Below are 24,205 nucleotides of genomic sequence, written 5' to 3'. Positions count from 1 at the left end.
CTGCTCTTATGAATGGGGTGCACACATCCTGTGCTGCAGGAAGGACCCCGTGTTTGGCAGGGGTGGAGCCCGAACCCTCTCACGTGAGGCGGGGCTATTTATGCTCCATGCTGGGCAAGCAGGACAGACTGCTTTTTGCCATCCCTCCCAAGGCCAGGGAGACACTGGGGTGTCCCAGCCTTGATTTAACCCTTTCCACTCAATTCTTCCCCAGAGGGAAGAGGCAGGCAAAGTCTGGGCACTGCAATAATGACAGCCACAACATAGAAATATTCTTAATATAATTAGGTGCAGGGCCTCCCCCCTCCCAACCACACGTACAAACGAGCAGGGGGCAAACCCCCACCGCCCAGCCAGCCACTGCTGCAGGCACAGGGTGACCTCCGTGCTGCGGGGAAGGGCTGGGGAGGGGCTGGTAGCCCGGGGACGGGGCAGCCTGCGCTGGGGCAGTTCTGCCCAGGCTTCCCCTGCCCCGCCACCGCCTCCTGCAGCCAGCACTCCTGTTCCCTGCGAGGAGGGAGCATGCTGGGGGAAACAAAGATGCTGACACCGAGATGCGGCCACCAAATCTAGCTGAGGAGCGTCCCGAGTGGGTTAATTCTAGGTGGAGGGTTATTCTATGAGCCGTACTGCAGCAGGGCAGGGAGGATGGGGGGGCTTTTCCTTGTGGGGAAGAGCTGGTCCAGGCAAATCGTCCGCGGTCCTGGCCAGGTGCTCAGTAGTCTGCTGTGTATTCTGTACCATGCAGCCCTCGGCACAACAAGGTGAACTCCTTCACCATCTCCTTCACTCGCCGCTTGTTCACACGCTCTCTGCTGAGACAGAGGGAGGGGACAAACATGAAGTAGGATGGCTGCACTGGGCCATGCAGGGGAGTCATTCCTGTGGGAAATGTGGGGCACAGCTGCCAGGGCAAGTGGCATGCAAACCTGAGGATCTGCTGGCTGAAGTTTTCCTTCTGCTCTGGAGTTACTCGGGCCGAGGGGAAGCCATCCTGCTGCATGGCCTCCTTGATCCAGACACTCAGGAGGCTGAAGCAGTGCTTGTTCAAGGCAAAGAGGATTTCTGCAAAGTGATCCATGAGGCTGCGGGAAGCCTGGCCACCGATGCCCTGCCACAGAGCGAACAACATGCTGAGCCCACACTGTCACTCCCCCTGCTCCCACCCACGCTGCTGGGCTCTCTGCCCCTGGCTCTGTAGGGATGCTGCTCAGGAACAGAGCCCAATGCTGCCTGGGGAGCCTGTGGTCCAGCATCTCTCACCTCCAGCACTGCCTGCAGCAGCGCTTTGCCATTCTCATGCACGACCTGTCCCACCGGGGCGATCTCTCCGCAGCGGGGCAGCAGCTCCGTCTGCAACACAGAGGCCAGGCTTGCTCAGTGCCAGCACAGGCTCCACACTGCAGCACCCTGCCCAACCTCAGCCCCACTCCCAGCTCTCAAAGCATTCCACAATGGCATCGTACTCACAAAAAAGCCACAGGATGCTTTGACTGTTGGGGCCTCGGGAAACTTGAGTGAAAGGACACCTGCAGGCAAAAATTACTCAGGTTAGCAACCAGAAAACCCCCTGGCTGTCCCAAATCAGCCCTGTGGTCCCCAACCCTTGGCAGTTTTGCACCCAGCTCTACAGGAGAAGCAGGCTGGCTTCTCCTCAGGGTGATCTGGAGCACATACCCATGCCCATGGTACTCACCACACTGAAACACTGCTTTGACATCCAGGTTGCTACACAGGAAGAGATCCGGCTTCCTTTTCAGAGCCTGCAAGGCACACAGACAGGCAGCGTGAACCCAGCGCTGCAGAGGCAGCCAGGAAGCCTCCAAGGAACCCGGTGCTCCAGACACCCTCTGCCTGGACACACACTTACCTGAGCACACCCCCAGGAAAGGGCAGATTCACACAGTACAGCAGGAAACCATCACTTTACCCCTCCCCAAGAATATCATTCAAACAGCCAGGCAGTTTGCTATGCCCAGGATCTGCTGACCCCAGGACCTGAGGATAGGTGCCACAGTGGTGTGCAAACACTCAGACACAGAGGGCTCCTGTCCCATCAGAGCAGATCAGGCAGCAGCACCACTCCCAGGACAAGGACAGCCATGCAGGGCTCAGCAGAGACCAGCCACCCGTGTAGCTTGCTCCTCTCCTGAAGATGCTGGCATCCCTGGGGTCACAGCAACTGGTTCAAGCAGTAGCCCCAGACTGCACCAGATGATGAGATGCCAACATTTCTTAGCAATTCCTGAGCAGCAAGTCTGAGATCAAGAAAGCTTGGGTTTTTTTAATGCCACACAATGATTCCACCAGCCTCTGTGCGAGTCAGGCACTGCTGCTGGAGACACCCTGAGCTGTGGTACCTTGTGCAATGACTTGGTCCCCCTGGTGCTGGCACCGAGCAGTTTCATTGGGTGGAAATGTTTCAGCCTGCACCCTCCACTCAATTGGAAGGGTTTCCAACCTGCCTCAGTGAGCCCTGCTGTATTAGGCAGCCACATCCATACCCTGACCACCATACCCACTGCTGCAGAAAAGCACTGGGAATGGCAGCCACGCCTCCTGCCCTGCTGTCACTGCAACACCAGGGACAGCAGCCATAGCACTGGAGCAGCCCCGCTGTGTGCCTGGAGCTCAGAGAGCAGCATACCAGGGCAGGCAGCCCTTGGGCTGAGCTCTGTGTGGGGCCACTGCTGCCCTCTGAGCCTTTTCCCAGGGATAAAAGCAGGGACAGCTCTCAGTCAACAGCACCCAGGACACACAGCCATCTGCCCCTCTGGTCTCTCCTTGGTGCAAAGGAGACTTAATTCCCACCCCATCTTCTCCAGGGAGAGTCCAGAGCCATCTGCCCAGTGCAGATGCTGGAAAACAAGAAGCTGAGGAGCAGGTTTCAGTTACTCCATCTCCTTTCTGGCCTTTTCTATCACACACTGCAAAAGAGGATTCAGTTTTGGGCACCAAAGGCATCGCTGTACCAGGTGGAGAAGGCACAACTGCAGGTACCTCTCCCTGCTGGATACAAGCAGAGAGCTTCATGGGGCGACCAGGGGCCACGTTATACCTGTGTGTGTATATACAGGCTGTGCACCATTGCTCCTGAGGCACTGGCACCAACATCAGAAGGTGAACTGCTGGCTGAGCAATGGTTTAGGAACGTATTCACTCATCGAGGCTGCTGCTGTTCGGCTGGCCCCATACAGGACAAATGCTTGCAAAAGATGTTAAAGTTTTAGCCCTGGGACACTACCCCTGCTGGGGCCCTGCTGTGATCTCCAGAGCATGGACTACGAGCCTTTCCCCCCAGCAGCATGTTGCTCAAGGGCAGCTGGCTCCCATGATAACCACCCAGCTGCAAGTTCCTCTACCCTGCCCGTCCATGGGTTTTAACCGGAGTCCTGCATGCTACAAGTGTTCAGTTTGGCACGCGTCTTCCAACGCGCTCAGGTTCCCACCCACCTGCAGGGTGCTTCTCCCAGCCAAACCAAAGCTGCTGTAGGCAGAGACCCCCAAGTTCTCCTGCAGATTTACTGCAGTCTCTGCTCCTCACTCCATCAGTGCCATGGGGAAAAGCATGTCAGCATTGGGACAGCTCCTTCCCATAGGACAGTTAGCAGAGTGCAAAGCCAGTGCAGACCTGGGTACATATACATATGTCTAATGTAAAGAGAGATGCTTTTAACCCCCACAAGATGGGGCCCTCTGGAGCTTCTCCCATAAGAAAGCAGCATCAGGTAGGTCTGGCTACTCTTTCCCAACACCAGGTATGTCCAGCTACTCTTTCCTAGCACCAGGAACGCTGCTCAAGCTCTAGGACCTCTTCTTGCCAGCTCATCTTCCCTGTCTCCTGCCAGAGCACCTCTGCTCACGTGGGGGCAGGTCTTTAAATGCTTTCAAATGTCCCTCCCCATATCCTCTGCATGAGCAGCCACTGCAGAGATAGGCACTCGCTCTCCAAGAACTGTCCTGCAGGACAGCATTGAGGGAACATTGGGTTCTTCTCCACAGCAGCTCAGAGACCACCAGAGAGGTCTTCAGAGCAGGCTCTTCTGTGCCCATTTCTTCATAAGCAGACAGGCATGGAAGGGACACCCACTCCTCCAGCAGTCAGAGGACAGTGGGGACTGCACCACCAGTTTCTGCAGCTCTCCAGAACACACAGCCTTAGTGCCCAGTATCCAGTCTCTTCCCAGACCCCACACCTGGCAGAGCAGAGCCTCTTGCTTTGAAAAGGGCCCATAAGGCTGGCCAGGCAGGAGCAGTGAGCCTCAGCATGGGGATGCTGAACCCATGTCCTCCAAGGGGTTCTCTTGAGTCTGGCTGGAGCAGGTGAGATGGAGAGCTCAACGAATGCTGCATGCAGCCTGGACCAGACCATGAAGGGAGGGAGGTGAGGGATGAGGCTGGCTGTGCTTGGCCAGGCACTGTCTGTGCCACCACAGGAGGTCAATCCTGCATCTTCTGCCCGGTGAGGCACCGCACACCCAGACTGCCCCAAAGATCTGTCAGGGAAGTCACCAAAACGCTCCCAAGGTCTGCAAGTGAGAAGCCCTGCTGGGGTGGGGTGGATGAGGTGGAAAGGCAGGCTGGAGAGTCTCAAAATCCTACCTGCAACCGGAAGCACACATGTGAGACCCACTGGTTCCCCAGCTTCAGAACCCGCCTGGTTTTGCCAATGCAGAGCTGGGTGCAAGCCCCAGCTACCATAGCCGTGTGGTCCTGGGCAGAGGCACTCCAGCTGCCCGGGTGGAACTGAGCCCCACGCCCTCCAGGTGGGCTGCTCAGCCTGGGCACTGCAGCAGCGATGCTCTGCACCGATCCCAGCATGCAGCAGAGGAAGGAGGGAGCAGCTGAGAACAGGATGCTGGCACTGCTCTGTGCAGCCTTACGGCAGACTGGTTATTTTATCCTTGAGTAGTGTGATACTTTGTCATTTGGTTTAAGCCAGCAGCTCCCATGATCAGCCAGCCATCAAGATCATGAGTAGACTGCAAATTGCCATCATAAAGAGTGGTTTGCCAATTAACATTGTGGCAAAAGGATCACCTGCAACAACTGGGCAGTTCCATGAGCTGCAACCAAGCCCAAAGATAAAGTCAGCAGGAATCCTGTGACAGAGAGAGATGATTCCCTGGCGACAGAGAGCTGATATGCAGGCCTCATGAGCTTCTCCTGAGTTATCAGAAGGTGGGACAGTACTTGCTGGCAGAGAGGGCAGAAACAGTGTCTGCAAGGAGAAACCACACAAACTTGAAACAGGGAAGATGGTATTTCCACCAAGGTGATCAACCACAAAAACAGATGGTCAGGGAAGTGGGAAAGTTTCCACCTTGACACACTTGTGTCCAAATTCACTGCTGCTCCAGAAGATGCATTACTTTGCCAAGAGGTCTGCAGGCAGAGCAGGCTGGGTGAAAACATAGCTCTTGCCGCACAAAAATCTGATCTGAAGAGATCTGCAGTTCCCTCTGAATTTAACTCTCCAATCTACAAATCCTCAAAAGCATCACTGCAGAGTATGGTCCTCTGGAAGAGGACAGGCTGGACCCATCTCTGCCATCAGACAGCCCTCAAGGTCCTGAGAGCAATGAGTCAATGAGGGATGCTAAGGCCAATTCTTGACGGGTTTTAAAGCACCTCATTAGATCACCAGTCTGTGAGAAAGGTCAGGCCAAGAAAGAGGAAACCTTGAGTTCTGTGCATGAAGAGAAGACAAGGATGGGATCCTTTGGTCTCCATGGGGTTTCAGGAATACAAAGCCCAGGAAAACAACAGGTCTTGAGTGGGTGGTATCAGGCTGGCAGCATGATGTCAGATGTCTCACAGTGATCCAAGATGGAGAAGACATGGAGGTAGGAGCCTCTGAGCTGCAGGAATGCCTCTGAAGGATATCTGGAGATCCACACACAATGCCAGCACATTGCCCCAGCACTGCCTGCAGATCCTGCCCACAAGGACAGTGTGTAACAGATTCCCAGCACGCTGGATGGGTGGTGTTTGGTTTCACAGTACACCCCACTGTGTGCAGCACAGAAGTGCAGCATGGCTGCACTTTTCTCTCCAAGAAAGTATAAATATTCTGTGTCCAGACAAAGAGGAGGAACCCAAGTCAGAGAGAAATGCAATATTTTCCAAAGAAACAACAAGTAGTCTCGGGAGAGTCTTTCAGAGTCACCTAATCCCTTACACCCTGGCAGGATCACTTCTACCTACCCTCCAAGAGCAATGGGCTTGTTGGGTCCTTTCAAGAACTCCATGCAACAACAGCTCCCCACAGGATCTCCCAGTGCTTCCCTGCCCTCTTAGGAAGACTTTCTTCTGCCAGACCTGGATACTCTACCATGATTTCCTCCCATTACTGATTGTCCCACTTGAGAGCAGAAAAGGTTTTACCTACAACTGGCACATTACCTTTTACACATTCCAAGACTCACGCAGCTCTTCAGGCTCCCATCAGCTTTTCCTCTCCACCACGTGTACAAGGTGGACATCTTCCCAGATGCTTTTCTCTGTGGTCTCTGATATCAATCTACAGAAATGTTGTGCCCCACACTAGGCACAGTGTTCAAATGGAGGTCTTGCTAGCAGTGAGGACACCACCAAGAACCTCAGGCACAGACCCCATTTACCACCCTCCCATCATGTTCAAAACCCTTGTTAGAAGGTCACAGCTTCCAAAACCAGAGCTGAAGTCTGATAGTCTTGATTATGTTATGTCTTTCAAGGTGAAAAGGAGGGAGGAAGAGGCTGCAATATGGCTCGGAGATGCAATGGGTCTCAGCAGGCTCTGGGCATCAAGGTGAGAATGGTGAAAAGACCCTGCCTGGGGGAGGTCAGGTGCAGCCCTCTTGCCCACTCCAAGCCTCAAAACCTATGGGAGGATCAGAGGGGTCTGACAGCTTAGCACCAGGACATGCCAGGCACCCTCCCAGGGCTGTCAGCAAGGGTAGGGTGGCCACAGCTCTGGGAGGAGCCTGGGTGAATGTTCCTGCACAGCCACTGGTCCAGCATGTGTAGTTAAGAGTTCTCCCCATCACAGAAACAGAGCAGAAAACAATTCTGCCAGGCCCCTCCTCACCACAGACCCACCCTGTGGGTAGGTGGGCAGGGAACACATCTCTGACAGGGACACTGAGTGCATCAAGGACATCAGGGCTTCTCCCTTAAGGGCCATGGGGGCTGAGGAGCACACTGGGCAGGTGTATATACACACACAGCATAGCACTGGCCCTGCCTGCCCACCGCCACAGCAGTGACACAAGTGCCGGCCCACGTGCCAGCCCGTGACCCCTGCCACGTCAACACAAACTGTCCCCGTGCGCCGCTGAGCCAGCAGCTCCTGCACAGGAGCTGCCACCACCCGGAGAGGCTGATGGGGCAGGAGGCAATGTGGCACTTGCCAGATCCAGATGCCATCACAAGCACGTTGCTCAGAGCCAAACCCTGGCAGCTGCCTGCTCCTGAGGGCAGGGGCTTCCTCCCACTGGCCCATGGGCAGGGCAGCCAGCTCAGCCTGTCCCCACTCCAGAGGACCAGTAAATGGGTTGGAAAACAACCACTTAATGCTCTAATTTGTCTGTTACCCAAGGGTGACTGCAGCAGCAGCACCAAGCACCCCATGCCAGCTTCAGCCCAGCAAGGGGGTAGGAGCTGGAGCTGCCTGCAGAGGAGAGCACTGCCCTGGGGATGGTGTGAACCCAGAACTAAAGGAGAATGTTTTGTTTTCAACTTCCACGGAAACAGATGGAGAAACTCGATATTCAACTAAAAGGAAAAAAAAACGTTGTCAACAGAAAGCTAAAAATAGGTTTAAATTGAATCAAAAAGAGAAAGAGAGAGAACAGAAAGTGAATGAATAAGAAACTAAAACACACCTGTGCCAGGAGTTGCATAAATGAATCAACAATATCAGGATGATCCCTGGGCCCTAAAATATAATAAAGATGTAACTTAAGAGAAAAATCATACAAACAGCAACTCAACATCATATAGTTATGTGATACAGAAAGAATTTACAAGTGAAAACAGGAGTGTAAGGGAGGAGGGGTGTGTGGGGAAGGGGATGGGCAACATGAGCAGTTTGAAGCAAGTTAAAGAAACAAAACATACAAAAAATCATGAAACTTGGAGAACCCAAGAACAGAAAGAAACTGCAAAGGAAAGGGTCTAAAGCCCCAGGGTCTCCAGCTAGCACCAGTGTGCTGCAGAGCCAAGGAGGAGATCTTCGTTTCCTTGGGGAGGAAGAGAAGGAGGAGCAGGGGCTAGCTGAGCACCATCTCCACAAGGAGAATTATAGCTTTTGCACTGTGGGGACTGAGCAGGTGTCTTCAGAGCACTGCTTGGTCCTGGAAGGTAACTGCAAGTGAACGACAAGACCTCAGCAAATGCTTGACAGGCCTGGCTGGGCTCAGGCGTGCACATGCTTGTCACCAGTGTCAGCTGCTCAGGAGACCCTGGCACAGACACCCTCCCACCCCATTCCCAGATGCTCTCCAGGACAGCGAGTCCAGGACTCTCCTGGAGGTCTCCTCCAGCATCCTCATGGGAGAGAGCAGCTCAGTGCCCAGAGATTTCTGTGCCAGCACCACTCAGCCTACCTTGGCATCTGACTGTGCACACTCACTTCTTGGCCCTTGTAGGCTCAGGCATGCCCCCCTTCTCCTGCCACACGTGGGCTCAGCAGAAGGGGCTCGCCCTGCTCAGAGCTGGCCCCCCACCCAAGGGGACAGTCCTGGGCACACACCAAGCTGAACAGCCGCTTGCCTGAGCAAAGCTCGCATCCAAGTGTTGGCACAGCTCGGGATCTGTCCCCTCCCTTTTGCTCCTGCAGACGTGCCTGCTGCCGCCTGGAGGCATCGCCAGCTCCCCAGCACCGAGGCAAAAGGGTTCCAGCACAGACACATCCACACGCCACTGGCACGAGCGGGGACCTGATATCCGAGGAAGCCTGGCTTGCTTGTCACTGACCCCAGTGACACCTCAGCACAGTGGGATTTGCTTGGACCGTGGTGTGATGATGCAGCAGGGCTCCTCATGTCTCTCCCCCCACCTCTCTACAGAGCTCTGAGCCTTGAGCTGGGGGACAGCATCACCCTACCTGGCACCCAGCTGTGAGCAAAGCATAAGACCCCTTGAGGGCCGCATGTGGTAATGCTGAAGGACCAGATCTAGCAGCTCCAATGTACATTTGTCTCTGTCACAGGGCAGGTCACTAAGATGCTGAAGGGAGCCGTGGTGCAAAGGAGCCTGTTCTAACCCCATTTGCTCTTTGTAGGGTGGGCAGTGAGCCAAAGAGGGGCCCTACCCTGCAGGAGAACACCAGCATCCTCAGCATTACAGCAGGGACTCGGTGGCCACCAGTGACTCTGAAAAAGTAATCTCCCAGCTGTTCACACACACATTCTCCTGCTCATATGAGGGCTTGATTTCAGGCCACTACAAGCAGCAGCGGAACACAGAGAAGCCCCGGGATCTTCCTGTGGGCATAGCCTCCCTGCCAAGCTGGACTGCAGCTCCAGATTGACCCTTGCTGCACATGATATCCAGCCTGGGTTGCTGTAACAGTACAGAGGCCCAGAGCACCCAGGGGTTTCTTGCTTCTGTTGCCTGCAGGGAAGGTACCCACCTTCCAGGGATTGGGATGAATCCAAGAAACAAAGATGGCCCCAGTTAGCTTAGCTAGGAGTGAAAACAGCCATTCCTGGTAAGACGCCTCCAGACTCCATGCATGCAAAAGCCTGACAAGAGCCCCAGCGCGGAGACAGGCTAATCCTACGTACCTTGCTGGAACAGGGTCAGTGTGACTGAGGTAACAAGCAAGAAGAGGCCCTTGATGGGAGGGAAGTGGGCAGGCTCATGGGCAAAGATGTGAACCAGCTGCAAAAGAGAGAAAAGGATTGAAGCTTCTGCTGGCCCTGCACATCCCCAGCCTCCCAAGCACAGCTCCATACCTGCCGCGTGAGTTCAATGGCAGAGACCTGGGGTATGGTGCTGTACATCTGCCCCAGCATCTCACACAGCTGAGGCACCATGGGGGCAAAATCATCCAGGAGGGTCTTCACAGACTTCTCAAATATGGCACAGACAGACTGTGGGAAAAGAGGGACTGCATGAGCAATGGGCATCAGGAGACCTCTCCCAGGGCTTAATGGATGGGTTCCAGGAGAGCAAAGAGCTGGCACTGGGGACAGGGACCAGCCAGGCAAAGGGCTCAGACTTGCTCTGATACTGGTGGCCTGCCCTGCAGCACAGGAAGCTCCCAGTGACCAGGAAACACCATTCCCACCGCAGCAGAAAGGCTCCCCAAGGGCTGAGGAGAAATGGCTGGTCAGACATTGCACATGGGCATTACTGGACTGAACAAACTGGACAAGCACCAGATGATACAGGTCCAGTTCAGAACAGAGCTGTTCTCTTGGGGAACACAGGTTGGGTAGATCCCACCTCCCTGCTCATGGCAGGACCGCAGTTACTGGAGAGAAGCAGAGCTGATGGAGGAACAAGACAGACAAGAATGACTTGATGCTGCTGGTGACAGCAAGCAGCACTGGTCCAGATAACCCAGCAAGACATCCCTCTCACAGGCCATCACCCAGAGTTTGTCCTTTGCTGTCCCCCACTCAGGTCAGCAAGGACAGGCAGAGCTGCAGGCAGTATACAAGTGAAGCCTGGTTACCTCCACCACCTGGGCATCATTCAGCCACTTGCTGAGAACCTTCTGTATGAGCTGGAAGACTTGCTGCAGAACCACCACCACCTGTAAGGAATGAGAGACACTGAAGAGAATTGGCCCCCATGGCACTGGGAAGGGGAGATTCAAGACTAAGCATGGCCTGGACTGAAAGTTTCAGGCACCACCCCTCTCCAAAGCTGGACAGCTTTTTTCTGAAGCAGCCTGGCACTGCTCACAGCTGGCAGGTAGCACCCAGGCCATCCTCCAGAGCAGCACTTAACCAAGAGGCATCCAAGAGGCAAGTCACCTCTGTCCACCTCAGGAGTGGTGGGATAAGCTGAAGGAGCTATTTTAGCTGGAACAGACTAGCACTACCCTCTTGCTGGCACATGCTGCATTCTCCATTAACCCCCCTCTCCTGCAGTGAGTTGTGAGGCTTAGGCCAGTCTGTGGCAGAGAACTTGGAGCTATCGCTCTACTCACTGGGTTGGGTCCTTGCTGCACTGGCAGTTTTTTGACCTCGGTGCTTTCGTGGTCGTCATCGTGGTGGCTGATGTCTAGGGTGGTGAAGAGGTTGGAAAGCAGGCCCAGGATGTGGATGATGGCCAGCCTGTTGGAGGGATTGGGCTGCCAGGGAAAATAAAGCCAAAGTATGACACAGACTGCACTGCTCAATCATACTCATGTCTTTGGGATGCTGAGGAACTAGAACTGCAGAGGCAAAGTGCCAGAGAGGGGTTCCCTGCACTGCACTTTCCCTTGAGCCCATGTTTAAGAGTGCTGCTTCAGCACAGCAGCCCCAGGGCTACAGCCAGCAGGAGAAACCACTTCTGGATGGAGGCAGCACACAGGCACTCACCGTTTCATCAGCCAGCTTTTCCAGCTGCTGGATGTAGGGGGTGATCAGGGAGTGCAGGTTCTTCAGGATCTCCTCCACTTGCAGTGCAGAAAGCAGGAAACCAAGAGCCTGCATCAGCCACATGCACTGGCTTGTCTGGGACAGAGAAGACACAACAGGGCAGGTCACTGCCTATCCCACAGCCCATGCTCTAACAGTGCCAGGGTCCCAGCTGGGTGTGCTGCAGCTCCTGAGCTGCTCTATCTGGGTCCCTCTAGGTGCATCTCGCTGTAGGAGAGGGGAAAAGCTCTCTAACAGCTTCTCTTCCCAGGGAACAGGAGCTCTGGCTTCAGCACACCTGGCCTCTTCCCAGCACCTGCCAAGGAAAGACCTGTTGGTGTCCAGAGATCTCCATGCTGGCATCACTCACCCTAACTTGACACACCATTCTTTGCACAGCCTGTCACAGCCACCCCGTCCTAGTCACAAACAAGGCTGGGGCTCAGTTCCTACACTTATCTCCCTTTTTCCTCTTGAAAACATGCCTGTCATCTTGGTGTCCTTGGGTTTGGAGAGATTGGGAACTGCTAGAGATTAGCCTCCTCCTCCTCCCTCTCTAGGGGACATACCCTCCCAGCACAAGCCCAGCCTGTGTGGGTGAAGTGAAGCCCAGCAGTGCAGCGAGAGGCAGCCAGCAGCTTCTCCTGATCCTGCACACCATGGATGCAGTGCTGGGCTCTCCTCCGTGGACAGCTTTGTGTCTTCAGCTGAGCGTGACTAAGGGAGCATGGGGGGCAAGGAGAACCAGCAGAGGTGTGAGTCAGCCTCTCTTACCTTGTGAATCTGCTTCATCAACACCTCCTGTCAAAGGGAAAGGGAGAGGAAAAGAGAAGGGTGAGTGCTGCAGAAAGGCCCTTCCCTTCCAGGCAGCAGGACTGACAACAGGAGGTAGGATTGACACAGGTCAAGACAACTAACACCAGTGTGGGCACGGACAAACATCGTGTGCTCCCCACAACCTGCCACAGGCAAGAACTAAAATTCCTGTCCCCTGAGCCAGCCCACTCAGCCACCCAGCAAGGGGAGCTCCTGGCTTGGATGGGCTCTGCAGCAGGATTGCTCAAGAAGTCAACCTCAGCCAGGGTTTCCTTATTCCAGTGACAGTGTTCCCCAGGCTCTAAAAGCAGAGATGCTTTTAAGAGCCCTTCACCTCTCTCCTCCCATGTATGTCCTGGCAGCTTGCCCAAGTTCAGCCCTTCTCCTAGTGCCTTCGGACTCTGAGCCCCATCTGCCCCAAATCTTGAGTCAAGAAGGAGCATGGGACAAGCTGCCCCAGCACTGCAGGGATCAGCTCAGGCTCCAAGGAGAGGCCTGAACACCAGGGCACTGTCCTCCAAGATGCCCAGCAGTGGCACTAGCAGCATGGCAGGTACACAGCTGTTCCCAACAAGGCAAATAAAACCCTGGGGGAAGGACAGACACCCACGTACAACCCCAGCAGACCCCTGGGCAGTCGTGTCTGTCACTGGCTGCTATTTCTACATTCACAGCAGGACACAGGGCCTGCCGCATGGGTTTACTAGCCTGTGAACAAAACAGGCAAGAAATGTACGCCAAGCAAGATGCCCTCAGCTGCTCCTTGGTTCCCCTGTCCTGATCCTTACAAAGGAAAAGATGTGCACAAAGCACATCCCAGGTCACCACCACACGTCCACCTGCATCCAGCTCCTACCTGTGACACAGCGACGATGTTGGCAGCATAAGGTGGCAGGTCGTACTTGCACTCTCGGCAGATCTTTTTCAGGGTGGAGACACTGGAGATGGAGAGCTCAGGGTTGCCCAAGGCTTGGAGCACCAGTGGTAACACGTTGTTAATCATGACAGGGTGATCAGCCAGCCACTCGGACAGGGATCCTGCATACACGGATGGGGTCAGACTGCAGGACTGCACCACAGGTTCTTGCTCTCTGCATTCCGCGATGCCCAGCTTCGCTTTTCACCACTGGTATTGCTGGGCAGATGTGGTCTCAGGGGGCTTTCCCTCCCCAGCCCAGCCCACTCACCGATAGTGAACATGACCGTGTCGGCAAGCTGCACGTTGCTGATGCTGATCCGGGGAATGAGGCCGATCAGGCCGGGCACCACATCGGAGTAGTTTACGTCGATGGTCTCAGCAATGGACTGGAAGCCATAGAGCAAGGCCTCCGTGTGCTGCCAGGGTGGGAGAAGCACTGTCAGAGCCATGCATTGGCCCCTGATGCCTAACCCTGTCCCAGCCCCAAGCACCATCTCAGCACCCCCACAGTAGCTGAAGAGGCTGATCCCTTGGCAGAACTAAGGACAGGGAGGCAGAAAACCTATTCCTCTCCACAGCAGACCCCAGAGAGACTGTTTGTGTGCTGGCAAGGTGCTCATGCTCCTCATCTCTGTCATGTCCCTTTGCTTTCAGTGCCCCATTGACAGTGAGAAGGTGAGGACAGGCCCCTGAGGGCTGGTAGCTGTCAGCCTGGCACCTGGGTCCCCTTGCTCACCTGCCACGTGGACGGCTGCTCCGTGTTGGTCAGGAGACGTCCCAGTTTGTCATAGAGGCTGCTCAGGAGCTCGGCACCCAGCATCTCATACACGTACATCAGCGTGTCAGAGATGTCCACCCTGCAGAGAACATGGGTGTTTCCAAACGCTGTCCCCAACCCATGCAGAGAGCTCCATGTGTGGACACATCACTTTCTCTCCAGGGCACAGGCACTGCTCATACAAGCACACTGTCCCAACCAATGGCGTGATCCTATGGCCTCTTGGGCAGAGTAACTGGTGCTGTGCCAAAATTTTGCCAAATGAGCCAAACCAGCTCATTTTCACATTACCACCACAGCCAAAACAGCTCTTGATGGAAGGAGTCTCCTCTGTGTCCCTCCTTGGTTCATCATACAGCACTCAGTCTCCAGGGTAGCAGAATGCTGTCCCTGCATCCTCACCTGCCTGACAAGCAAATCCAGATCTCCAACTTGTACCTGTATATCCGAAACTGCTCCTTCTCATCCGAAGACCAGAAGCCATATTCTTCATCGGAGGGGAACTGGGCTTTGTGCAGCAGCACGTCCACCAGCTGGAAGTAGACAGGCCTGTAGACCTGCTGGTACACTGCCTGTTTGTCTGGCTCAAAGGAGAGGATATCATCCTGGAGGCAGGAGGAAGAATAAGCACATCAGGTGTTGCAGGGAAAGGAAAATAGAGCTAATATACCTGCTGCACAGGGGACTCAGGCACACCTCCCAGGGCTGGTGGGACCTGTTACACCTTGGAAGGCTGCATTTCCAGCTCCCTAAGATTCACTTGATGCTGTGCCCTTCTGCAGTGGCAGCATTATCTGGAGGCAAGATGCCAGAAGGCCCAGAAGCTGGGCGGACTCTCAGACACCATTGTTACAGGGGGTGGCAGTGTCCTGCCATGTCCTATCCTTGGGAGCACCCCTATACCAGGAGCATGTGTGCCTCAGACTGCTGTGAGAGAGCTGACTGAGCACAGCGTCCTCCTGCATGCATCTGTAATCTCAGACCCATCTGGAGAAGCAGCAAGAGGTCGTGGGAGCCTCAGCCTGGCCTCATGCAGCAGAGGAGCTGCTGGCACGGCACTGACTTTGCTCCCCTCCCTGCCCATGCTCAGCCAAGCCACACTGGATTGCAGAGGAATGGAGCTGAGGGATGAAAGGGAGCTAAAAATAGAGCACAGTGTGGCAGGGCTGCTCTGCTGATCCAGGGAACACTGACCCTGGGAGAGGGACCCCACACTGGGCAGCTGGTAGAGCTATGCTCTCATTCCTGCCTGCTGCAGGCACGCAGCAAGGAGCTAAACAACCAGGTCTGCTGCTGGGAAGAAAAAAATTAACATGAAATTTTAATTAGTTTTGTTAATGAGGCCCTTAAAGGATGGCTCACACTTCTGAGGAGGACTAGTGGCAGAAAGAGCCAGCCATGGGGCCAGCATTTCCTAGGTATGTGCCCTGCCCTAGCTGCAAGTGCAGGCCAAGGAGTGGGGACATCAGAAATCCCTGGGACCAATTAAATCCAGGCCAGACCCAGTCTCCAGGCACTGGTGCCTCTGGCCCTGCCTGGAGGCAGGCTGTCCACAACAGTCACTGACCTGCAGCGTGTACCAGAAGGTGAGGGTCAAGGAGCTGGTGGTTTCGTTGACGGGGTAGTGTCCAGGGATGCCAGTGCAGAACATGATCATGTTGACCAGGGCCAGGAAACTCTGCCAGTGCTCCACCTGGTCCAGGAGGGCTCTGGGAAGCAGAGAGCATGGTCAGAGTTTCCAGCTCCTCTGCCCTGACACGTGACTGGGTGCAGGACAGGTCCTGGACAAAGCAGGATGTGGGGAACAGCAGGCTGCTCCAAGCTCACTCCCCCTCCTAGGGACCATCCCCAGCACTCACCGGGAATGGTTCTCCCCCAAGGCCACAGCAATGCGGCAGATTCCATGCGACGTCTCCATGTCCCCGCTCTGCACCGCCTGACGCAGCTGCTCTTGGAGCCCCAGCACGGGCGGGATGAGCTTGAGGAGGGTGTTCACATACCTGCAAGCACAGCCTGAATCAGTGCCAGGCATCCCTGGCATGGGCTGCCATGCCATCCATCCCTCCTGATGCTCTCCCAGGGCTCCTGCCCAGCTCTGCCTACTTGAAGGCTGCTTTGTGCAGTGGGATGCATGCAGGAGCCCTTACTGCTTACAAGAACTCTCCTTGCAGCCTGTGGCATTAGGACAAAAGCTGCAGCCCTTGGCATTGCTGCAGTGGAGCCTCTGCAAGTGAAGTGCTGAGCCAGTGGCCATCAGCTCTGGGCAAACCCCCCTGCAACACGGTGTGGACCCCTGCCTCTACTGACCCACACCTGCCAGCACCTCCAACTTGCCAGTGCCAAACCAGCTCTGAGTGAGCTGTGCCTGCGCGCAGCAGCATCGATGCGGAGCAGAACAGCAGCGAGGGCAGGCCTGAGGGCTCTTCCCACCATGCCCTCAGATGTGCACAGAGGCAGTCCAAGCTGCCTGTGGGAAACCACGCGCCTCTCCAGCTTGGGCACATCCAGACTGTGCGCCATGTCTGGGATGAATCGGGCAGCCACCGCTGGGGAGTCCCACCCAGGGACCGCGCTGGTCCCCCGGCACATCCCAGGCTGCCACAGGCCAGTGCAGCACTGCTCTCCCACATCCCATCCTGCACGTCAGCCTCCCCTCCACTGCCTGGAAGGGATGGTAACCAAGGCAACGAGAAGGAGGCAGCCAAGGTGAAAGGCAGCCCAGGGCCCCCAGAGAGAGGCCGTGCTGGAGGCTGATGAGCAGCCTGCCTTTTCCCTGCCATTTCCCTGCCCACCCAGGCGTGTTATCTGCAGCCACAGCCTGTGCTCTCTGCCCGCCCCCTACATGCAGGTGCGGGGCTAAGGATGCTTGGAGTGGGAGGCATACGTGATTCCAACTCTCTTGTGCCCGCCCTGGGGAAGAGATGTAAGTGCTGACACCAGGACAGCTACACATCCACTCCGGAGTGGCAAGATGGCTTTTGCTATGGATGATTTAGGAAAGAATAAAGCCATTGATGCCACCACTGCAGGGACAGAGTTGTGCTGGTGGTGGCAGCTTTCTCTCTGGGTCAGCAAGAGAAGACGGAGGAAACAAGGTGTCTACAATCCCAGCTGTCACCCCAGCATTCCCTCTGTGCTGCTGGGGGTCACCCTCCTCTCGCCCTCTCCCCCTGAGAAAATCACACAGCAAAGGGTTTATTTTTGCATAAACCATTTCCAAGCCTCTGATGCCGTGTGAGTTACGCATGTGGCAGCATGGGAACAATGTGATGATGGAGAATTTGGAAATTCAATAGCTACTCTCCCTGGGAACCAATGCTGCATGCAGGGTAGGGCCAAGGGACCCAGGGCAGTGCCCAGACAAAAAGCCATAGGGAACCTTCCACTGCTCCAGTGTAAGGCAAAGCCAGGCTTCCTCCACAACACTGGGTTCACATTACCCTAGGGAGGTTTTTATGGCTTTGTGACTTTTATGACTTTTTCTGACAAGGATGCTGCTTCTGCTCATTACCTTGAAATATTCACAGTGCCTGGAGCTAAACTGATCTTCTGGAACCCCTGCACAGCCAACAGAGATAACCACCGAGATTTGCTTCCATGCCGCAATCCCATATTACTGAAGACTTCTAGGAAATGTTGGATGAACCACATCTCCTGAGCACCACCTTGCTCTGCTAACTGTTCTGCAGACATAAGGGCATACTGGATGCAAGGGTCCCTAGCCAGGAAGGAAATGCTTGCTCTAGAGGAGTTATTTTAACCAGTCACCCAAGACCTGAGGTCAAGTCAGCCAGAGCTGAGCTGCTCTATTCCATATCCAGGAGCATTGAGCCCCAGTCACTCCACCTGGTCAGTGCTGCCTTCCAGCCCAAGGGACCAGCTGATGCCACATCCCTGACCAGGTGCAGACCTTGCCCCAGGAGGTGCTGTCAGCCACCATTTCCCACTCCCTGCACCACTGTCAGGCAGAAGAAGACAAAACCATCCCAGCTCAGAAGAGCCCCTGGATGCCCAGCTTGTTTCCAGCACCCAAAAACTGTGAATGCCTGTGAAAGAGTTTATGAACATGGCAGCCACATGGTGACTCTTGCCCATGCAGTTCCCTGCAGTGATTTGTCTTAGCCTTCCTGAGCAAGATTTGCTATCCTGGTATTTAAGAACTGAGCAAATATTGCTTTCATCAGTTTGTCTGGCCCCTTCTCAAAGCCCAGGGAATTGCAGCTCCCTCTGTGGGACCAGCACCTACTCTTGCTCTTCCCACAACCCTCTGCAAACTGCACCAGTGTAGGGGACAACCTCTAGAGGGCAGATAAGGGCATATGGGACAACCTCATCCTTCCTGATCCAAAATCTGAACCACATCTCGATGAGATAATAACCCAATCTTATTAAAAACCTGTTTCTAATGAAGCTCTTGCAAAACTCAAGTGAAATTCCTCTTCAAAAATTCAGCACCGGGTGCCAAGACCAGAAGAGATGGCAGGCAAGACACCAGGCAACCCTCTACGGTCACCTGCAGTCCTGCCAGGTCCACCACTGTAGCAACACCCTGCTGCTTTCAGAGAGGAGGCTCGGTGTCCAACATCCACGCTCCGTAACTCCCACATGGGCAAACACCACAAGGAAGTCCCTACCTCACTCTGATGCTACCCACTGCCCTACAGGATGGCCAAGTGGACAAATGCCACATGTCAGCTCTCTCCTTGCAGCACATGCTGCCAAGCTCTCTGACCCATTTAGCTGAGGGGATCATCCTCAAATGAGATGGAAAATACAGCCCAAGCCTCTCCTTTGCAAATGAGATGCAACAGCATCTCCATTCCTCCCCTCCCGCAACTCAGGAACTTCCCACCACCTTCAAGAGCAGAGGTGTGCTCAGAGATGTTCCAGTTCCAGCTCCTGGCCAAGCCTCCAAGGGCTCTTCTCAGGAATGCCATGTCCTAACAGAGGAGGAGCATCAAGGCTCCAGCAACACGCGGCACATCCCCTTCTCTGGGTTCACAGGGCTCCCACCCACCTGGCAGGTGTAGAGATCAAACACTTTGCACCTACACATCTCTGGTGCATCATTTCTAGTAACACCTCAGAGGCAGGAAACCACTCACTGCTCCTTGCAAGCAGGGAAACGGGAGCTGCCAGCACAAGTGACTTCCCCAGGAGCGAGGCAGCGCCAGGGCCACGTGGACACAGGTGCTGCAGCAGGAGAGCTGCCTTGCAAGGTGGTACTTCCCTGGGAAGATGACCAGCAAACTATCTAACCCTCAAAGTCAGAAGCCAAGTTCATGAGCTACTAGGACTTCTGCTGGTGGCAGAAGCACACCTGCATGATCACCTCTGCAGCAACGTCAGTGAAGACAGCTGGGAGGGAGCAAAGGGGGAAAGACACAGTGTAGAAAGCATTCAGGGAACTCATGGCAAAGTGGTGAGCCCCAAGACTAACCCTCTCATGGAGCAATGCCCTGATAAGCTCTGGAGAGGACCATGCCAGCATCCCAGTGCCAAGAATGCTCCAAGCCTCCAGCCAAGGGCCTTGCAGAAACAAAGGCAAGAGACCAAGGAGGAAGAGAGCAGCTGAAAAGCAGCAGCCATCTCCCAGACTATCAACATAAGAGGCAGAAAGGTCAGGAGACTCCCTGGGGGCTCTGGGAAAGAGCTGGATCCACTTTGGCTGAGTGACAAAGCCAGAGGAGTGGGACAGCTGGCACTAGGGGAAGCAGGAGGAAGAACACATTATAGTGGACACAAGAAACAAAGGGGAGGAGAGTGCCCACCAGGGCTGGGAAGCAGCCGACACCACACGCCGCCTGGCAGGGCATCCTGTGACAATGCCACCGCTGTCCCCACATGCCAGGGCAGGAGCTGCACCAGGCTCACACACTGCATAGCCTTTCAGGCCAGCTGCCTGCCCTGCCCTGGCCACTGCCTGCATGCCTACAGACAGGAGGGTGCTCTGCATGGCTGATGATGCCTTCAGGAAGAAGGATGGAGAACAAGTAGTGAAGATTCTGTAAGGGAGCTGCCAGCATGGGTCTGAATGGGGACAAAAACTACATGACAGAGTTAGCACAGAAGCAGAGAGGAAACCCCACCTTCAGTCACACCTCTCTACAATTCACTTCGAAAGCTCAACAGAAAACTTAGCCTTTTAATGCAATCAAAGAGCAGCACTGCAGGGCCAGGCTTCTGCACAAAGGTATGGAATCAAGGCCAAGGGACTTCTGAGACTCAAGGGAAATGGAAAGAGGAAGACAGAGTCCAACACTTCAGAACCGCAGGTGATCTTCTCAGACATTCTCACTTTCTGCCCCAGACCTGCTACAAGGGTCTGAGCAGTCTCACAGCCTTTGCCAGGCACAAGAAAAAACAGCTTCTGATCACCTACTAAACATTAGCAAATGAGGCAACCCCTCACCCCATCCAGCAACACATTAAAATCCTAATGGGTCCCTTTGTGCACCAGGATTTGCAGTCCACAGATGCAACTCCTTGTCATTGAAAAGGACAACCCCAGGCTGCCCTAGAGCTGGGGAATGTGCAGGCTGCCCCTGCCCTTAACCAAGAGGAGGACCAGGGCTCACAATTGCAGTGGCAGCATCATTCCCACCGCTGCAGAGGGTCGGAGCCTGCGCGATGTGCAGCGATGCACAGGGCATGCACAGTGGCAGCAGCTCAGCTCAGCCTTCAAGGAAACCCTCCTCTTTGGGGGAAGGTTGCTAAGCAGCCAGGAAGGGATGTGGCCACGGGAACTGGAGATGTACTGTCCCTTCTGCAGGCATTGGTCCCAAGAGCTGACAGCAGCTCAGGCAATGCAGCCAAGCAGACAAGCTTGGAGCCCCACAGCACAGCCCCAGCAGGACCAGTTCAGCTGCTCCCGGGGCAGCCATGGCCACAGACAAAGGATGAGTCCTTGGCTGGCACAAGCTGCTGGAGCCAAGAGGAGGGTAAAATATGACAGATCTGGTTTTATTATCTCTGCATTTAATCAGCTCCTTGGCTGCACCAGCAGCACAAGGCAGAGGAAAGTCTCTGAGCTCCTGCTGGCAGGAGTCAGGCAGTTGCTCTCTGGTTGGCTGCTGCAGGATCTGATATGAGGAGCCAGAAGCATGCATCCTTGTCTGCCTCAGGGGCCAGCATCGACATGGGCTGCAGCTGCCCAAGACTTCATGGTTCCTACAAGTCAACCATAGTGCAAAGCCTTCCAGGACCAACAACGAGAAACCAACAGCCTCCAATTGCTTTTGATACTCCCCCACTTCCAAACCTTGTCATCATTACCTTCAGAGCCAAGGACAGCTAGAAAAAAAGCCTGAGATTTCTCCTTCCCACCCTGTTTCCCTGCTGATGTCCAGGAGCACCAGCCTGCAGCACACAGGAGAGGCTGCTCTTACCTCTGGGCATCGGGCTGGGAAATGGCATTGACCACAGCCTCCACTGCTGTGTCAAAGAGCTCTGGGTCCTGCAGAGAGGTGAAAGCTGCTTGGATGAGGTTCTCACAGTCCATCAGAGGGATCTCCAGCTGAACCCAGCTGGAGAAGCACTTCAGCACCTTCTGCTTGATGAAACCCGGGGAGTCCTGCTGCTGCAGCAGCTGCTCCAGCAAAGGGAAGACAGAGCCGCACTCCTGCGCCAGGACGCTGCGTACCTGGCCCTTGCGGTACTGTGGAAGGCGGCTGGTCTGAAACTCCTCGGGCAGCACGGTCAGCAGCTCCAGCAGCGCCAGGCACCGCGCCCGCCCGTCCACGTTGGAGTCCTCCGCCTGGAACATGCGCACCATGTCTGCCACAGCGCAGGGCCAGGCCTCTGGCATCATGCTGAGCGCCAGGGAGGCCAGCGCCACGCACAGCCGGGTCAGCACGATCTTGGAGCCGCTGGCGAAGCGCGTGATGTGGGTGAAGAGCTGCGACTTGAGGCTCTCATACTGGTCAGCCGGGATGTCGTTCCAGTAACGGGAGATTTTAATGTGGAGCGCGCTGGCACCAAAGTACTGGATCTCAGGCACCTTGTCCATGTGGAGAAGCAGCCAGCTGAAGTGCCATGCCTGGGGGGACACCTGTGCCTGCATCAGCCATTTCTGAGCCAAGTTCTTGTTCTCGATGTTTGGGTCATAATACAGCTGATGGAGAGCCTGGAAGAGAGAGGGAAGCACCCTAGAGCAGCTGAGGAGCACCACTGTGGCCTGCCCTGCCTGGGAAAGGCTTACCAGGAAGGCTCACTAGGATAGAGCCCACTACCCAGGCTGCCCTGCACAGCCCCCCTCCCCAGGGCAGCCTGTGTTAGCTGGCCTCCCTCTTCCCATTCTCAGTGAAGTGAGAGTGATCTGGCAGCAGGAGAGGACCTGCAAAGCATCCTTCCCCTCCTCTCATGCTTCACTCTAGAAATGTCTTTATTAATTTCCCATCTTCACCTTCACACATGCTGAATCTGCCTGCTTCCCTGCTAATGTGCCATCACTGGGGTGGGCACAGGACCCTTCTTCCACATGAGGACTGTAAAGGACATGGCTGATCAGCAGTCCTGCCTTCCACTCACACCTGCTCTCTGAAAGGTGCTATAGTCCACAGCTTGCATGCATGAGTCCATGAAATGCAAGAGCCACTGCAGATCTTTGTCTGTCAGGTTATGCAGAGTCCTGAAAACCCACAGCACTAAGTTCGGGATTAAGCTCTCCATTAAGTGCCTTCAAAATATTCCCAAACCCACCCAGTTAGAGCTGAACCAAGAGAGCTGGCATCCAGTCCCGCCTTTGCCACCGCTTTCTGCGACAGTCCAGTGCTGCTTAGTCCATCTCTCCATATAGAGAAGGGCAACATCACTTACCTGCTCCTGCAGCTTTGTGAGATCTAGTTACTGCTTTGCACAGCTCAGATCCACATGAACAGCTTCACACAGGCTACAAGGCTTTATTTGCAGAGGAATTTTATACAGATATGAAGCCCAACCTTAATTAGCTACTTATCCCGAGTGGGTACAGCCAGCAACCAGTGATCTCCTCGCACCCGGAGAGGAAGAATAACTACCCGTTGCCTGAACTCCATCTTCCAGCAGTGAGGATTTCTGCCTGGCACAGCACATTTAATTTCAAATTGCTGACTGCACACGCCAGGAGCAAGGAAAATCCATGGCACCTGTCGGGCAATCAGGCACCCGTAACATCCCATCAGCAAATCAGAGGATGACTGCAGCAGGTGCAGAGAATTTTTTTGTGTACCCACCCTGGCTCCAGGTCTCAAATAGCCTCCCCCCCACCGCTAAAAAGCTCTATGAAATTCTTGTGGTTCCTGTACCCAGGAGAGGATTTAAACCCTATTTTTAAGCATGCAGAACTGGCAGCTTGGGGCACGGGAACAAGCTTCCCAAGCAAGTGCTTGTGCCTCCTGCTGCTTCCCGGCGTGAGACCGAAGAGCAGGACAATATGGCGGGAACTTTACAAAGCTGGCATTGCCTGGGCCATCGCTGTTCAAGACTTTGTGTCAGGGGAAAATGAGGATAACCTCTTTGTAAGAAAGATCTTTGTAAGAAAGAGGTTATGAAGTACATAGGAGACGGAGTCAGCCAACATGGGCTGCAGAGGGACAGCGTCTGACCCACTAAAGCATCTATCCTGACACAGAAAAGGTTAACCCTACATAAGCAGGACATGGGAGAGAGAAATCTATCCCAACAGAGCAAGCCAAGGGGAGACCACGAGCTCTCAGTAGTTAGCCAAACCTTTGCTCTGTTCCCAGTTATTTTGGACTTGGATGCAGGAATCATCACTCAGCTGCTGGGGCAGAGGTAAGCACTGTCATCCCCTCCAAGCAAAGCAACAATTTACTTCACTATAGAGCAGCAGCTGCAGATGTGCTAAAAGCTCAGCCACTCCTGGGGGTAGGAACCTGGCTCCTACCCCTGCTGTTCTGCTAAGGACTGAGTCATCCTGCAGCAGGGCTGAAGCTGGAGCTCCCAACCATTACCAGCTCAGTCTCTTGCTCTCATCAGAGCTAGCTGCTTATTTTTCTTCCCAAATAAATCTCACTTGAGATTCCCAGAATGGTGACAGCCCACTCTTTCCCTTCCCTGCTTGCTGGGCACTGTCACAAGGTGAAATGAGCAGCGCCCTCTGCATGCTCTCTAGCCCAGCATCCTTCC

At 54.7% G+C, this 24,205-nt stretch overlaps 1 protein-coding gene across 4 annotated transcripts in view; it reads right to left on the bottom strand.

Moving 5' to 3' along the window:
* Positions 1-264: 264 nt before the first annotated feature.
* The window catches only part of IPO13 (importin 13), a 32,080-nt gene continuing 8,139 nt past the window's right edge, over positions 265-24,205 (bottom strand). The window contains exons 1-20 of one of the 4 annotated variants that reach the window (XM_068199101.1): positions 22,895-23,292; positions 21,466-22,202; positions 15,937-16,077; positions 15,645-15,786; positions 14,516-14,682; positions 14,036-14,156; positions 13,568-13,715; positions 13,237-13,418; positions 12,339-12,365; positions 11,526-11,660; positions 11,150-11,293; positions 10,670-10,750; positions 9,945-10,082; positions 9,774-9,870; positions 7,869-7,921; positions 1,697-1,763; positions 1,471-1,529; positions 1,264-1,353; positions 930-1,111; positions 265-815 (exon numbers count right to left, since the gene is read on the bottom strand). In XM_068199101.1, the coding sequence (XP_068055202.1) occupies positions 716-815; positions 930-1,111; positions 1,264-1,353; positions 1,471-1,529; positions 1,697-1,763; positions 7,869-7,921; positions 9,774-9,870; positions 9,945-10,082; positions 10,670-10,750; positions 11,150-11,293; positions 11,526-11,660; positions 12,339-12,365; positions 13,237-13,418; positions 13,568-13,715; positions 14,036-14,156; positions 14,516-14,682; positions 15,645-15,786; positions 15,937-16,077; positions 21,466-22,139 (2,748 nt within the window). In that variant the 5' untranslated portion in view covers positions 22,140-22,202; positions 22,895-23,292 and the 3' untranslated portion in view covers positions 265-715. Of the gene's footprint in view, positions 816-929; positions 1,112-1,263; positions 1,354-1,470; positions 1,530-1,696; positions 1,764-7,868; positions 7,922-9,773; positions 9,871-9,944; positions 10,083-10,669; positions 10,751-11,149; positions 11,294-11,525; positions 11,661-12,338; positions 12,366-13,236; positions 13,419-13,567; positions 13,716-14,035; positions 14,157-14,515; positions 14,683-15,644; positions 15,787-15,936; positions 16,078-21,465; positions 22,203-22,894; positions 23,293-24,205 lie in introns of those variants that run through there. The other 3 variants (XM_068199099.1, XM_068199100.1, XR_011001880.1) reach the window with 3 other exon arrangements.

This window comes from Anomalospiza imberbis, chromosome 9 (assembly GCF_031753505.1).
Source record: "Anomalospiza imberbis isolate Cuckoo-Finch-1a 21T00152 chromosome 9, ASM3175350v1, whole genome shotgun sequence".
Lineage (NCBI taxonomy): Eukaryota > Metazoa > Chordata > Aves > Passeriformes > Viduidae > Anomalospiza > Anomalospiza imberbis.
Note: the sequence above shows the minus strand (reverse complement) of the source record. Positions and strands in the feature narration are given on the sequence as shown.